The sequence below is a fragment of the Heterodontus francisci genome, chromosome 10, assembly GCF_036365525.1.
Source record: "Heterodontus francisci isolate sHetFra1 chromosome 10, sHetFra1.hap1, whole genome shotgun sequence".
NCBI classification, from domain to species: Eukaryota; Metazoa; Chordata; class Chondrichthyes; order Heterodontiformes; family Heterodontidae; genus Heterodontus; species Heterodontus francisci.
In genome coordinates this window covers 47,431,690-47,443,952 of record NC_090380.1, presented here as the reverse complement: position 1 = coordinate 47,443,952, position 12,263 = coordinate 47,431,690, and the positions used below count along the sequence as shown (strand labels likewise).

General features: G+C 45.1%; 1 protein-coding gene across 7 annotated transcripts in view; it reads right to left on the bottom strand.

Annotated features, from left to right (window-relative positions):
* Positions 1–12,263, bottom strand: part of dmd (dystrophin) — a 1,950,296-nt gene that overhangs the window by 1,097,795 nt on the left and 840,238 nt on the right. For all 7 annotated transcript variants that reach the window (XM_068040560.1, XM_068040554.1, XM_068040555.1 and 4 more), the window contains one exon: positions 5,063–5,242. In XM_068040560.1, coding sequence (XP_067896661.1) covers positions 5,063–5,242 — 180 coding nt within the window. The remainder of the gene's footprint in view (positions 1–5,062; positions 5,243–12,263) is intronic.

The following is a 12,263-nucleotide window of genomic DNA, read 5'->3' as shown; positions in this document are numbered from 1 at the left end:
GACCAGCTGAGTATTTCCAGCACTTTGTTTTTATTTCAAATTCCCAGCATCTGCCGTATTTTACTTTTATCAATCTCATTCTGACCCCTTGTTTTTCTGCAAGTGAAGTAGCAGCTAGAAGGAGTTTGACATTTATGGAATCTATTTCCACAGATGCTAGGCAGCTGGGCTTTACAGAGTAGACTCCGAGATCAGGATTATTTTCCAAGGGACAGATGGAGAGCTAAATAAAAGCTAGGAAACACCAAAGGAATAAAGATTATATATTCAGTACTCATGCATTCCTAGTGGGAAGCCATTTCTAGAGGAATGCAGGTAAGAGAATTAATGCCACGGTGTTGTAGCTCCGACCCACGTTCTACTGAATGCAGCTCGCTGACATATCTTGTGCTCTGCTAGTCTCTGGCAAAGAAGTCCAAGGACCGGCAGCAAATAACTTATAATGTAATCGATATCAATGACAAAGGACATTGTCTTGAAAATCACTCGGGTGACACTGGATGTGGACTTTCTAATATGCTGTGCAACAGCTTGATAATGTAAAGGCTGACTCAAGAAGCTTCTACATTGGACTTTTGTTGTGTTGAGTGGATGGTGCACTGACTGAAGACCAGCGGAGTAACACGTCTCCTTATGAACAGCTCGGGAACTGATATCAGTGGCTTTGCCAGAGATCTAGGATCTTGCTCTCTACCCTTTCAATGCAGAATAATATGTGGCACTGGGGAAACCTGTGTAGGAGAGGCATTAATAAAACTAGAGAAGGTGTCACCAAAAATTCTGCTGATAACCTACACCAATGGTTTTGAAATTTGTGTGTTTAGGATTCCCTGCAAATATTAACACACGCCTGAGGATACCATATCTTAAGCTTCAAAAGACTTGTGTGCATTTCTTTTCCCCCTCACCAATTTGTGTAGGCCAGGATCCATTCCCCATGAACCATTTGGTTCATTAAATTTTGGTTAAACATTGCATGCCATTTAATGAATGTCTATTACAAGGAACATTTGTTGGAGCACCAACTCACTGACACATCAGCAGTCCTACCAGCCAAGATGGGAGCTGCCCATTCATGATGGAAACAGAGAGGATGCCTCAACATGGAGGCACCCTCTGAAGAGGAGGGCAGTTTTTTCATAAATTTAAAAAGGCCACAGCTGCCTTGCCATGATTGTGGAGGGGCAACTCCATCACAGGATGGCCACAGCCATCCCAACATGGTTGCCTGGCTGTGGACCAGGATGATGTCTTTTGCCTGCATTGCCAATTGAAAATCCCAGTCAGTGCAGGAACAGGGATACCTGGCCCTAATTGCCATCAATTGGCTACCCGCGACTTGTGGGTAGGTAGCCGCTCTGACCCCAACCCAGTCTCTTTGAAAAAGTCTCAGGGTCAGGACAAATTAGTGGTGCCAAATTGGCACAATAGCATGAAATTGCAGGCCTTCCCACTTTTAAAATCCAGCCCTCAGTCTCCAAATGCATTTTGTTTAACAGGAAACAGCGAAAACAAAGTTTAGTAAGATGTGCGGAGAATGGTTCTCATGAAGTGCCTTCCAACACAGGCACAATTATATCAAAATACATTATTTCATTAGTGCAGATGGAGTTCTGAGAGTAACGTCAGGTTAAGTCGGGTAGACACCATATTGAAATGTTCACATGCTGCAAGCAGAAATTCCAGCATTGTGGCTACCATTGCTAGATGTGCCTCAGCTATAAAATTCAGTCAATAAAACCACTAACTTGATGAATCTCCAGTCAGGCTTTATCTGAATAATACAGGGTGTGACTGGATGGGTATTTTTAAGTGCTGGTTGCAAGCCTAATGTACATTGCTGGAATAAAGGTAGAATGTAGAGTCCGAGTCAATAAGAGAGCAGGAGGGCATGCCAAGAACAGCACCAGACATACCTAAAAATGAGGCGTCAGCCTGGTGAAGCTACAACTCAGGACTACTTGCGTGCCAAACACCAGAAGCAGCATTCGATAAACAGGGTTAAACAATCTCATAACTAATGGATCAGATCTAAGCTCTGCAGTATTGCCATATCCAGTCGTAAAAGGTGGTGGACAATTAAATAACTGACAGAAGGAAGAGGCTCGACAATGATTCCCATCCTCAACGATGGGGGTGCCCAGCACACCAGTGCAAAAGACAAGGTTGAAATACTTGCACCCATCTTCAGCCAGAGGTGCTGAGTGGATGATTCTCTCTTACTGAGGTCCCTAGCATCACAGATGCCAGTCTTCAGCCAATCCAATTCACTTCACCTGATATCAAGAAACGGCTGAAGGCACTGGATGCTGCAAATGCTATGGGCCCTGACAGCCTACCAGCAATAGTACTGAAGATTTGTGCTCCAGAACTAGCCGTGCTCCTAGCCAAGCTGTTCCAGTACAGCTACAACACTGGCATCTACCCAGCAATGTGGAAAATTGCCCAGGTATGTCCTGTGCACAAAAATAAGGACAAATCCAACCCGGCCAATTACCGCCCTATCAGTCTACTCCCGATCATCAACAAAGTGATGGAAGCGGTCGTCGACAGTGCCATCAAGCGGCACTTGCTAAGCAATAACCTGCTCACTGACGCTCAGTTTAGATTCTGCCAAGCCTACTCAGCTCCTGACCTCATTACAGCCTTGGTCCAAACATGGAAAAAAGAGCTGAACTCCAGAGGTGAGGTGAGAATGACTGCCCTTGACAACAAGGCAGCATTTGACTGAGTATGGCACAGAAACATAGAAAACAGGAGCAGGGGTAGGCCATACGGCCCTTCGAGCCTGCTCTGCCATTCATTATGATCATGGCTGATCATCCAACTCAGTAACCTGTTACTGCTTTCCCCCCATATCCTTTGATCCCTTTTGCCCCAAGAGCTATATCTAACTCCTTCTTGAAAACATACAATGTTTTGGCCTCAACTGCTTTCTGTGGTAGCGAATTCCACAGGCTCACCACTCTCTGGGTGAAGAAATTTCTCCTCATCTCACTCCTCAGGCATCAATGAGCCCTAGCAAAACTGGAGTCAATGGGAATCTAGGGGAAAACTCTCCACTGGTTGGAGTCGTACCTAGTACAAAGGAAGATGGTTGCAGTTGTTGGAGGTCAATCATCTCAGTCCCAGGACATCACTGCAGGAGTTCCTCAGGGTAGTGTCCTAGGCCCAACCATCTTCACCTGTTTCATCAATGACCTATTCTCCCTCATAAGGTCAGAAGTGGGGATGTTCGTTGATGATTGTGCAATGTTCAGCACCATTCACGATTCCTCAGATACTGAAGAAGCTCTTGCCCATATGCAGCAAGATCTGGACAACATTCAGGCTTGGACTGATACGTGGCAAGTAACATTCGCGCGACAGAAGTGCCAGGCAATGACCATCTCAAACATGAGAGAATCTAACCATCTCCCCTTGACATTCAATAGCATTACCATCACTGAATTTCCCACCATCAACATCCTGGTGGTTACCATTGACCAGAAACTGAACTGGACCAGCCACATAAATGCTGTGGCTACAACAGCCGGTCACAGGCTGGGAATTCTGCCTGTCCACCATCTACAAGGCACAAGTCAGGGGTTTGATGGAATAATCTCCACTTGCCTGGATGGGTGCAGCTCCAACAACACTCAAGAAGCTCGATACCATCCAGGTCAAAGCAGCCCGCTTGATTGGCACCCCATCCACCACCTTCAAAATTCATTCACTGCACCACCGATGCACAGTGACAGGAGTGTGTACCATCTTCAAGATGCACTGCAGCAACTCACCAAGGCTCCTTAGACAGTACCTCCCAAACCCGTGACCTCTACCACCTAGAAGGACAAGGGCAACAGATGCATGGGAACACCACCACCTGCAAGTTCTCCTGCAAATCACACACCATCCTGATTTAGAACTAGATCGGCCTTCCTTCACTGTCGCTGGGTCAAAATCCAGGAACTCCCTACCTACACTCCAAGGACTGCAGCAGTTCAAGGAGGCAGCTCACCACCACCTTCTTGAGGGCAATTAAGGATGGGCAATTAATGCTGGCCTAGCTAGGGATGCCCACATCCTCTGAACGAATAAATAAGTCATGAGTTGCTGATTTATTGTGATTCAATAAATTAAAATCAGTTTTTATTGCAGGAGATTCTGCAACTTTGCACATTGTTTTGGAATCACATTCTGGGTTCCACTGGTGTTCTGTAATTATTCAGTCTATTGAGTAATGCTAGTATATCTAACAATGCTGAAGTAAAATTCTATTAGCTGCTGTAATTATTTTCATTAGGATAGTTAATGGAGACAACAGGGGTGATTTTTGTCTTGTGTGCTACACCAGAGAGGAAGGTCACTGCTGATACACTCCGGAAAGCCAGATGGTGAAGGATAAAACAGGAGCCAATCTTTATGACTTTTATAAACATTTATCCAGTTACATATTACAAAGATGAACATCCTAAACTCAAACCCCAGTTCCAGTCTGTAACCTATTCATAGAAGCCCAAGTGAATCCTTAGTTAATGCCCATCACCTGCATCCAATTAAACACAATTAATATATAACTAACATCATGCACATTGCAGAAATGACAGAATTGTTATTTCTATTCATTTTAATGGAATTGAAATTCCAGTACTTTCTATCACAAGCGGCAAACCACCACACGAATTACCATCCAGGCAGTTTAAGAAAATTATCCCCAGTATATTTACAAAATTCTCTAACCTGAAATCAGGAAGATATTTATTTATTCAAAGCTACATATTTAATTGAGTGCATCCAAAATAGACAATAGGTGCCTTCCAAATGCCACCCAAGAGTTACATAAAGATGAATCTTCTCAATTTCTCTGCCTCCCACCTCTTCCACCACTATGGAGAGACACCAGCCTCCAGACTTCTACTCAAGTACCTTCCTTCATAGCCCAGGGTGAAACTCAATGTAGGACAAATAAATCTGCATTCCACTCCATCACTCTCTGATACTATTCCTTCCTGTTCATGTGGCTATACTTTGCATTCTGAAGACTTTATCATGCAACGCTATGATGTTCAAAGCTACTCACCAGTAGAAGGTTGAACCATTCTTCAGCCCGTGATGTGACTGCTATCCAGTTACAATTTAACAGACTCAGTTTGTCATCCACAACATTGTCACTCTTCACTAACATGGTCTTCAGACTCCTGCCCGTCTCAGTAATGCTGTTCAGCAGCAGCCGCCGCTTTTCTATATCTTTTTGTGTAGCCTTAAAAAAGAATATTGCTTGTTGTTACTGAATATGCAGCAAATGAAAAATAAAAAAAAACCCTGAAGGTTATTAAAATAATGTTGATCTGACACAACCATTAAGTTGCTCAATTCTGATTTTCATACTATAATATATATGAGGGGAGGGGAACAACTCTTTCACTGGCACAAACAAGGCAGTATTAACATATACTCCTGTTGGCACTACTTTCTTAATATTTTGGATTAAAGGAGTTGGTCTTTATTACAGGCAGGGAAATAAACCAGAGAAGCAAGAATCATTTTTGTCACTGATTAGTTTCATGAACAAAGGGTAAGGTTGTGTTTTGTAACCCCATTGTATCTCACCATGTAAATGGCAGTCATGTTGTAAATGATGTCATTGGGGGTTGTATTTCTGCGTCGTGGGACGTGCTTTCTGCAGGCCAACAATGTTCTTTTAAGCAGAACAGTTTCACAATTAAAGATATTCCCTGATATTAAACCGGGTGCAACAACACAGCAGGATTTTTTAACAAATTAACAGGATTAAAAAAAAGACATTCAAATTGCGAGCTTCACAATAGTTAGAAATCATGGCAGAGTAAAAGATTCTGTGATACTTAGAAATGATAATTCAACTGGGAATACTCATGAACTAAGTGTCTCTCACATGTGCATCAGATTAATTACTCTATTTCTGCATTTTACAAATAGAAAAAAGTTCTCAAAAGTAAATAGCAGCAAATAATGACAAAACCAAAGCCAAAATAAACATCATACAGCGCATATAAGAATGCATCACGGCAAAATGACACATTCTTGATGAATCCATTGCCAACCATGATTTGCCATCTCATTTCTACAAAGCCCTTGCCTTGTTGTAGGTTCAGCCCTCTTTGGTTGATCTAATACATTATTAAAAGTCACAGCAACTTTAAAAATAGCAGGAATGTGACCATCAGAATTGTTCTTTTTGCTGTTGGGTTAACCTGTTGCATGATATAAATGGTATGAACCAAAATTCCTGAATATCCTAAGCTCTCAGAGGGAATATCAAACATGTTAAGAGATTCTGTTGCATCTGGACTTCAGTTGATCCTATCCATGATTAAAAATTAGGAAAGTAATAACTACTTTAAAAAATCCTACATAGGAATATCACAAATAAAATTATTTTGTTCTAACTATTCTTATTTACTCACTCACTTTAGATCCTTTACACAGTATTGTTCCACAAAATGATTCCTGGGCTGGGATTTTACATGGAGAGCCGAGGAGTGGTCCCTGATCTGATTCCTGATTGCACTGTTATCTGACGCCAGCCAGCCAATTAACTGTGGCAGGTGGAGGGGGGGGGGGGGGGAGGGGGAGCGACCATTCCGAGGGTGGAGGCTGGCACTGAGGCGGCAGCTGCAGCATCAACTGATGCCGATGGATGCGCAGCACCATCTTTAAAGGAGCACAGCTGAAGCCTACCCTGAAACAGGCCTATCCTGAAGACCCAGCCAGCAGCCCGGACCTGCCAGTGGGAAAAGGCCAACAGGTCAATGAATTCTATGAATTCAGTGTAGCTATTTTACCAGCGACAGTGGGAGGAGGCCCTTAACTGGCAATTAATTGGCCAGGTAAGGGCCTCAATTGGCCTGGGGCAAGCAGGCTGTTTGCCACCTCCCCCACCGCTGGTAAAATAACAGCGGGGATGGGTAGGCGACGGGCACGGCACCCCGCCACCTCCCACATGATTTTATGCACCCCCCCCCACCCCGCCTCCCAGCCTACTCCCAGGGTGGGGGGCATAAAATTCCAGCCTAGGACTCTCAAAAAACATGACACAAGGATATAATTCTCCACCACAGGCCCATGGAAACTGCCCAGGATATTGGTTTTGTAACTTGACACTATATGGAACACACAGCATTGTTCAGGCAGGTATCCAATTCAATTCAAAACAAGATCATTATGAAACAAGCTCTGTACAGGACGAGAGTTTCTCTAGTTTGCACCAGATTTTCCAGCACAATCTGGGTAAAATCAAACGAACCAGAACAAATGATCACAGAAACTCAAGCTCGAGTTACATCAAGCATAAATCATGTTTCTGAGATCTTGAATGCTGGTTTTAAAATAATTTTTCCCAAAGCTGTTCCCACCCACAAAACTGACCATGCCCCAGATGAAAATAATGAGGATGGCAAGTTTCCAAGGATTGCACCCATTTATGACCGTTCAAGGAGGTTCTTCAAATTCAGCTCACGTTCTTCGACATACAAGCATGTTAACAAAAGTTTAATTTACTAAGAAACTGACCAGTGTTCACCCAATTAAACTAATAAATGGTTCATTTTCTTTTAAGTCATATCAAATGATTTAAAAAGTCAGGTAACTCACAGGTGGAGGACTAGACATTCTGGGCTAACAGGGGGCACTGTTCCTGATATTGCCCAGGCCCCCTGCCATTTTTTAGCCAGAGCGGGTCAGGCCAATTGAGGCCTTTAAGTGGACAATTAATGGCCTCTTCCCACCTCCAGGGTAAAGCTCAGCAGACTCCTAGTGGGGTCTGGGGGGTGGGCTGCCACTGCCTGCCCAAGACGACAACACACCACCATCACCAAGCCCACCCCCTCGCCATGGCCTGCTGAAATGATCCCGGCAACCACAACTCCACTTACCGCTCCCAGGTCTCCTGTCTTCATACTGCAGGGCCTCCTGTAGTATCGTCAGTGGCCACCGTTCCTAGTGGCGCTGCTCGTTCCACAGAGCTGTCGACCTTCCAACTGGCCGGCAGCTTTGGAGACGACGGCTCGTCCCTTAAAAGGACAGTGGCCCCAATGGCGGATAGTTAATTGGTTGCCCACCATTAAATAGCTATGGGGGTCAGACAGATGGCTCAGGCGTGTTCTCCCCCTGCCTTCCAGCCTGGCGCTAGGACCCCCATTGCCGGAATAACATCCAGCTCTCTGACAAAAAATGCTTACTTTTTGTGACAAAGCCATTTTAAGCTGTAGTAATAAAACTGCACTGAGTTCTCACTCTGCATTATGTCAATGAATTTTTTTAATGCAAAGAAAAATAACTATTACACCAACCAATTGTGTTGGTTCATGGAAAATATTTACATTTGTGATTATGCAAATACATTTTAACAGAAACATTAACTGTAACCTAGCCATTGCAATTTCAAGCGCTTTTTGCACCCAAAGCAGATGTGACTGGCATCTAAGATTCAAATCAATATAATCTATCAATTTTCTATATAGAACAGAAAACTTCAGATTACTGTGTAGGAATACGCTCAATATCCTTATCTGAAATAATTAAATCAGATAATTTGAGACAATACTGCCGTTTTCACTGATGTGAAAGAACGTAGTGATGTTCTACTTAAATGTACATTCCTTTCATACCAGTCAAGAAAAAAGCCTTACATCTCTTTGTACATTGAAAAAGGTTTCCTTTTCATGATACACCTATAAGAGAATAAAGGCTCCCAGACTTCCGGCAAACACTTAAACTTCCAATAAAACATTTTCATAAACCTAACGTTTATTATAAATATAAAAAAAATGAAGGAATTAGTAGTCACTTAGCAACTACAAAATCATTCAATTTACTAATGGAATTCAACCAAACTTTCACCACAAGATGTTTTCCTTTTCCTGCCAGTTGCATCCCATCCCCTCCTTTTCCCTCCTCCATAGGTGTTGACTTGTTGCTTCGGAGATTGTTCAATGCATGCTGAGAACTTCAACTATCAGTCATGATGGTATGTTTCTGATGTTATTTGACAAGCTCAATCCTGTTTTCACCTTGATGCCCACGGCTGGATTTTGTCGTGGCAGTGAGGCTCCCGGCGCCAGGCTGAAAAGGCAAGGGAAACCCCGGCTTGGCCTTTTGGAGCTCCTCAGCGTGATTTCAAGGCACTTAACTGCCCAGCACCGGGATCTCCATTCCTTTAAGGACGGGGATCCTACCTCCAAGAGCTGCTGGGCCGGCAGCTCAGTAGTATCGGCAGTGCCACCAGGAACAGTGGCCACTGCCGATACTACAGGAGGCCCGGGAGCAGGTCCAGTGCTGGAGCCCTGGATCAGAGGTAAGTGAGGCTGGGTCATCAGGGCCTGTTGGACTGGCCCCAGCGATGCTTTGGGGGGTGGGGGGTGGGCGGGTGCAGTGGTGGGAAAGAGGTTGGGCGATGAAGGCATGGGGTGGGAATGTTACTGGAGTGGTGACCTTTGCCACTGGGGCCACAGATTGCCCATGGAGGAGGCCCTCACCCCCACAGGGAGATCACCTTGTTTTACTGGGCAACCACCCCATGTGGCGGATCACCCCAGCCATGGTGTAATTCCAGCAACGGCAGGAAGAAGCCCTTAGGTAACCATTAATTGGCCACTTAAGGGCCTCAACTGGCCTCTGGGCGGGAAGGCCCGACTTAATTACAGTAAGAAGGGAAGGCAACGGACCCTCTGCCCCTTGCCTTGTGTCGCCATTCAATGGGCCCCCCTGCCTCCTAATCCACCTTCAGGGGTCCATTAAATTCAGTTCCACATATGCACAATCCAGCAGGGGCCACTGGATATAGATAAAGAGCCACAACAAGGTCACTGCTGATACCTATATTGCTGAAACAATTTTCTCACATTAAACTGCCATTAAATGTGCTTGCCAGCTGTACATATTTTAAAGCGTTGCAAATTGTGATGTTAGTGAAAGTAAAAATAAAGTGTTAACGTGAAGAAAACTACAAATGCTGCTCAGCCCATGTGTGCAAGTCAGTCTCCATTGTTATAGCTTAGAAGTCAGGCTGATTTAACACTCACTGCAATCTCTCTATTAGGGTAGCTAAAACACCACTTGTGCTTAAAAGGAGGAACTTCAGGGTAGAAAAGGGAATGGGTGCGATGCATTCTGTTTTGCCGATAACTATTATTTTGAAAAAAGGTTCTTTCCATTGATCCCCAGGTTGAGAAATGAATTTTTGTTCCACTGCGCTATAAAATATTTTACCTACAAATATGAATCCTCGTTCAATGTCTATCACATTGCTTTACTACATTTTTAATCCACAGTGGCACAGTGGTTAGCACCGCAGCCTCACAGCTCCAGTGACCCGGGTTCAATTCTGGGTACTGCCTGTGTGGAGTTTGCAAGTTCTCCCTGTGTCTGCGTGGGTTTCCTCCGGGTGCTCCGGTTTCCTCCCACATGCCAAAGACTTGCTGGTCGATAGGTTAGTTGGCTATTATAAATTGCCCCTAGTATAGGTATGTGGTAGGGAAATATAGGGACAGGTGGGGATGTGGTAGGAATATGGAATTAGTGTAGGATTAGTATAAATGGGTGGTTGATGGTCGGCACAGAATCGGTGGGCCGAAGGGCCTGTTTCAGTGCTGTATCTCTAAACTAAACTAAACTAAACAAAACTCCTCAGCAACTTGTCATTGCTCCCATTTCTCCAGCCGCTCTGCACTATCCCCAGGCGAGAAGACAGGAACTTGAGCTAAAGTGAGGCTTTAGTCAACATGCTCCTATAATCAAGTGATAGAAAGTGCATGAAACATCTGCCCAAGATATTAGGAACGCACTGGGCTGGATTTTATGGGCCCTCTGAGGCAGGATTGGAAGCTGGGGGTGGGTGCACGGAGAATTGCGACAGGTGGCAGAGGGAGCGGAGGGCGGAGGGCCTGTTGCCTCCCCTTCACCCTGCGATCTTCCCAGGGGTGATAGGCTGATAGCCTTCCGGCCCAGAGACCAATTGAGGCCCTTAAGTGGCCCATTAATGTCCAATTAAGGACCTCTTGCCGTCTCCACTGGGATCTTACCAGCGGCGGTGGGGTGGGGCGGGGTGGGGGGTGCTCTGCCATGCAGGGAGGACAGCTTGTATAATGAGGCACCCTCCCAATGGGCTTGAGTTGTGGGGAGGGGTGTCCCTTCTTCGTGGGCAATTTGTAGCCCACGGAGGACTCCCACTGGCAACCAATCCACCTCCCAGGACCCCCCACCCCCTGGACCGCAAAACCACCCCCAAGCCTTCCTCGCAGGGGCTTTCCACACTTGTCCCAGTGACCCCGCTTCACCTACCTTGGGTCTGGGGTTCTACTGCTGTGCCCGCGTCCAGTGCCTCTGCAGAACGGTCAATGGCCACCACTCCCGGTGGTGCAGCTGATACGACTGAGCTGCCAGCCCTCTGATTGGCTGGCAGCTCAAGGAGGCAGGATCCCTGTCTTTAAAGGGATGGTAATCCTGCCTCCTGAAACTTACATTTAAAAACACAGGAGGATTGCTCTGGGTGTGGGGGAGGAGGCATGAAAATGCAGTTCAGCCTGATGTCAGGAGCCCCGCCTCCTACACAAAATTCAGCCCACTGTGTGGCAGATTGAGATGGTGAACCAACTTCTTAAAAGCCATGCTTGCCCTCTTCAGAATTTTCTGAACACCAGGATGCTAGCTAAGCCCATGATTAAGCCTGGATAAGCAATGCCCTGACTTTAAATTCTCATCCTTGTTTTCAAATCCCTCCATGGCCTCGCACCCTCCCTCGCTCTGTTATCTCCTCCAGCCCCACAACCCTCCGAGATATCTGTGCTCTTCTAATTCTTGCCTTGTGAGCATCTCCCATTTTAATTGCTCTATCATAGGTGGTTGTGCCTTCAGCTGCCTGGGCCCTAAGCTCTGAAATTCCCTCTTTAAAGCTCTCCACCTCTCGTTCTTCCTTTATGATGCTCCTTAAAATCTACCTCTTTTGGCAATCTGACCTAATATCGTCTTATGTGGCTCAGCGCCAAACTTTGTTTTATAACCCTCCAGTGAAGCGTCTTGGGAAGTTTTATTAGGTTAAAGGGGCTATGGAAATACAAATGTTTGTTGTTGTGATATCTAATACATTAAAGGTACTTCTGCAATTATTAACTTGTGAATTAAGTTATTTACTGATGTAAAGATAGGAAATCCAAACCATTTTCTTGGTAACTCAACAATGCTTCCCCTTCAATGCCACTGGAATGGATTTTTGTGTAGTTGCATAGCTATCCAATATTTGACAT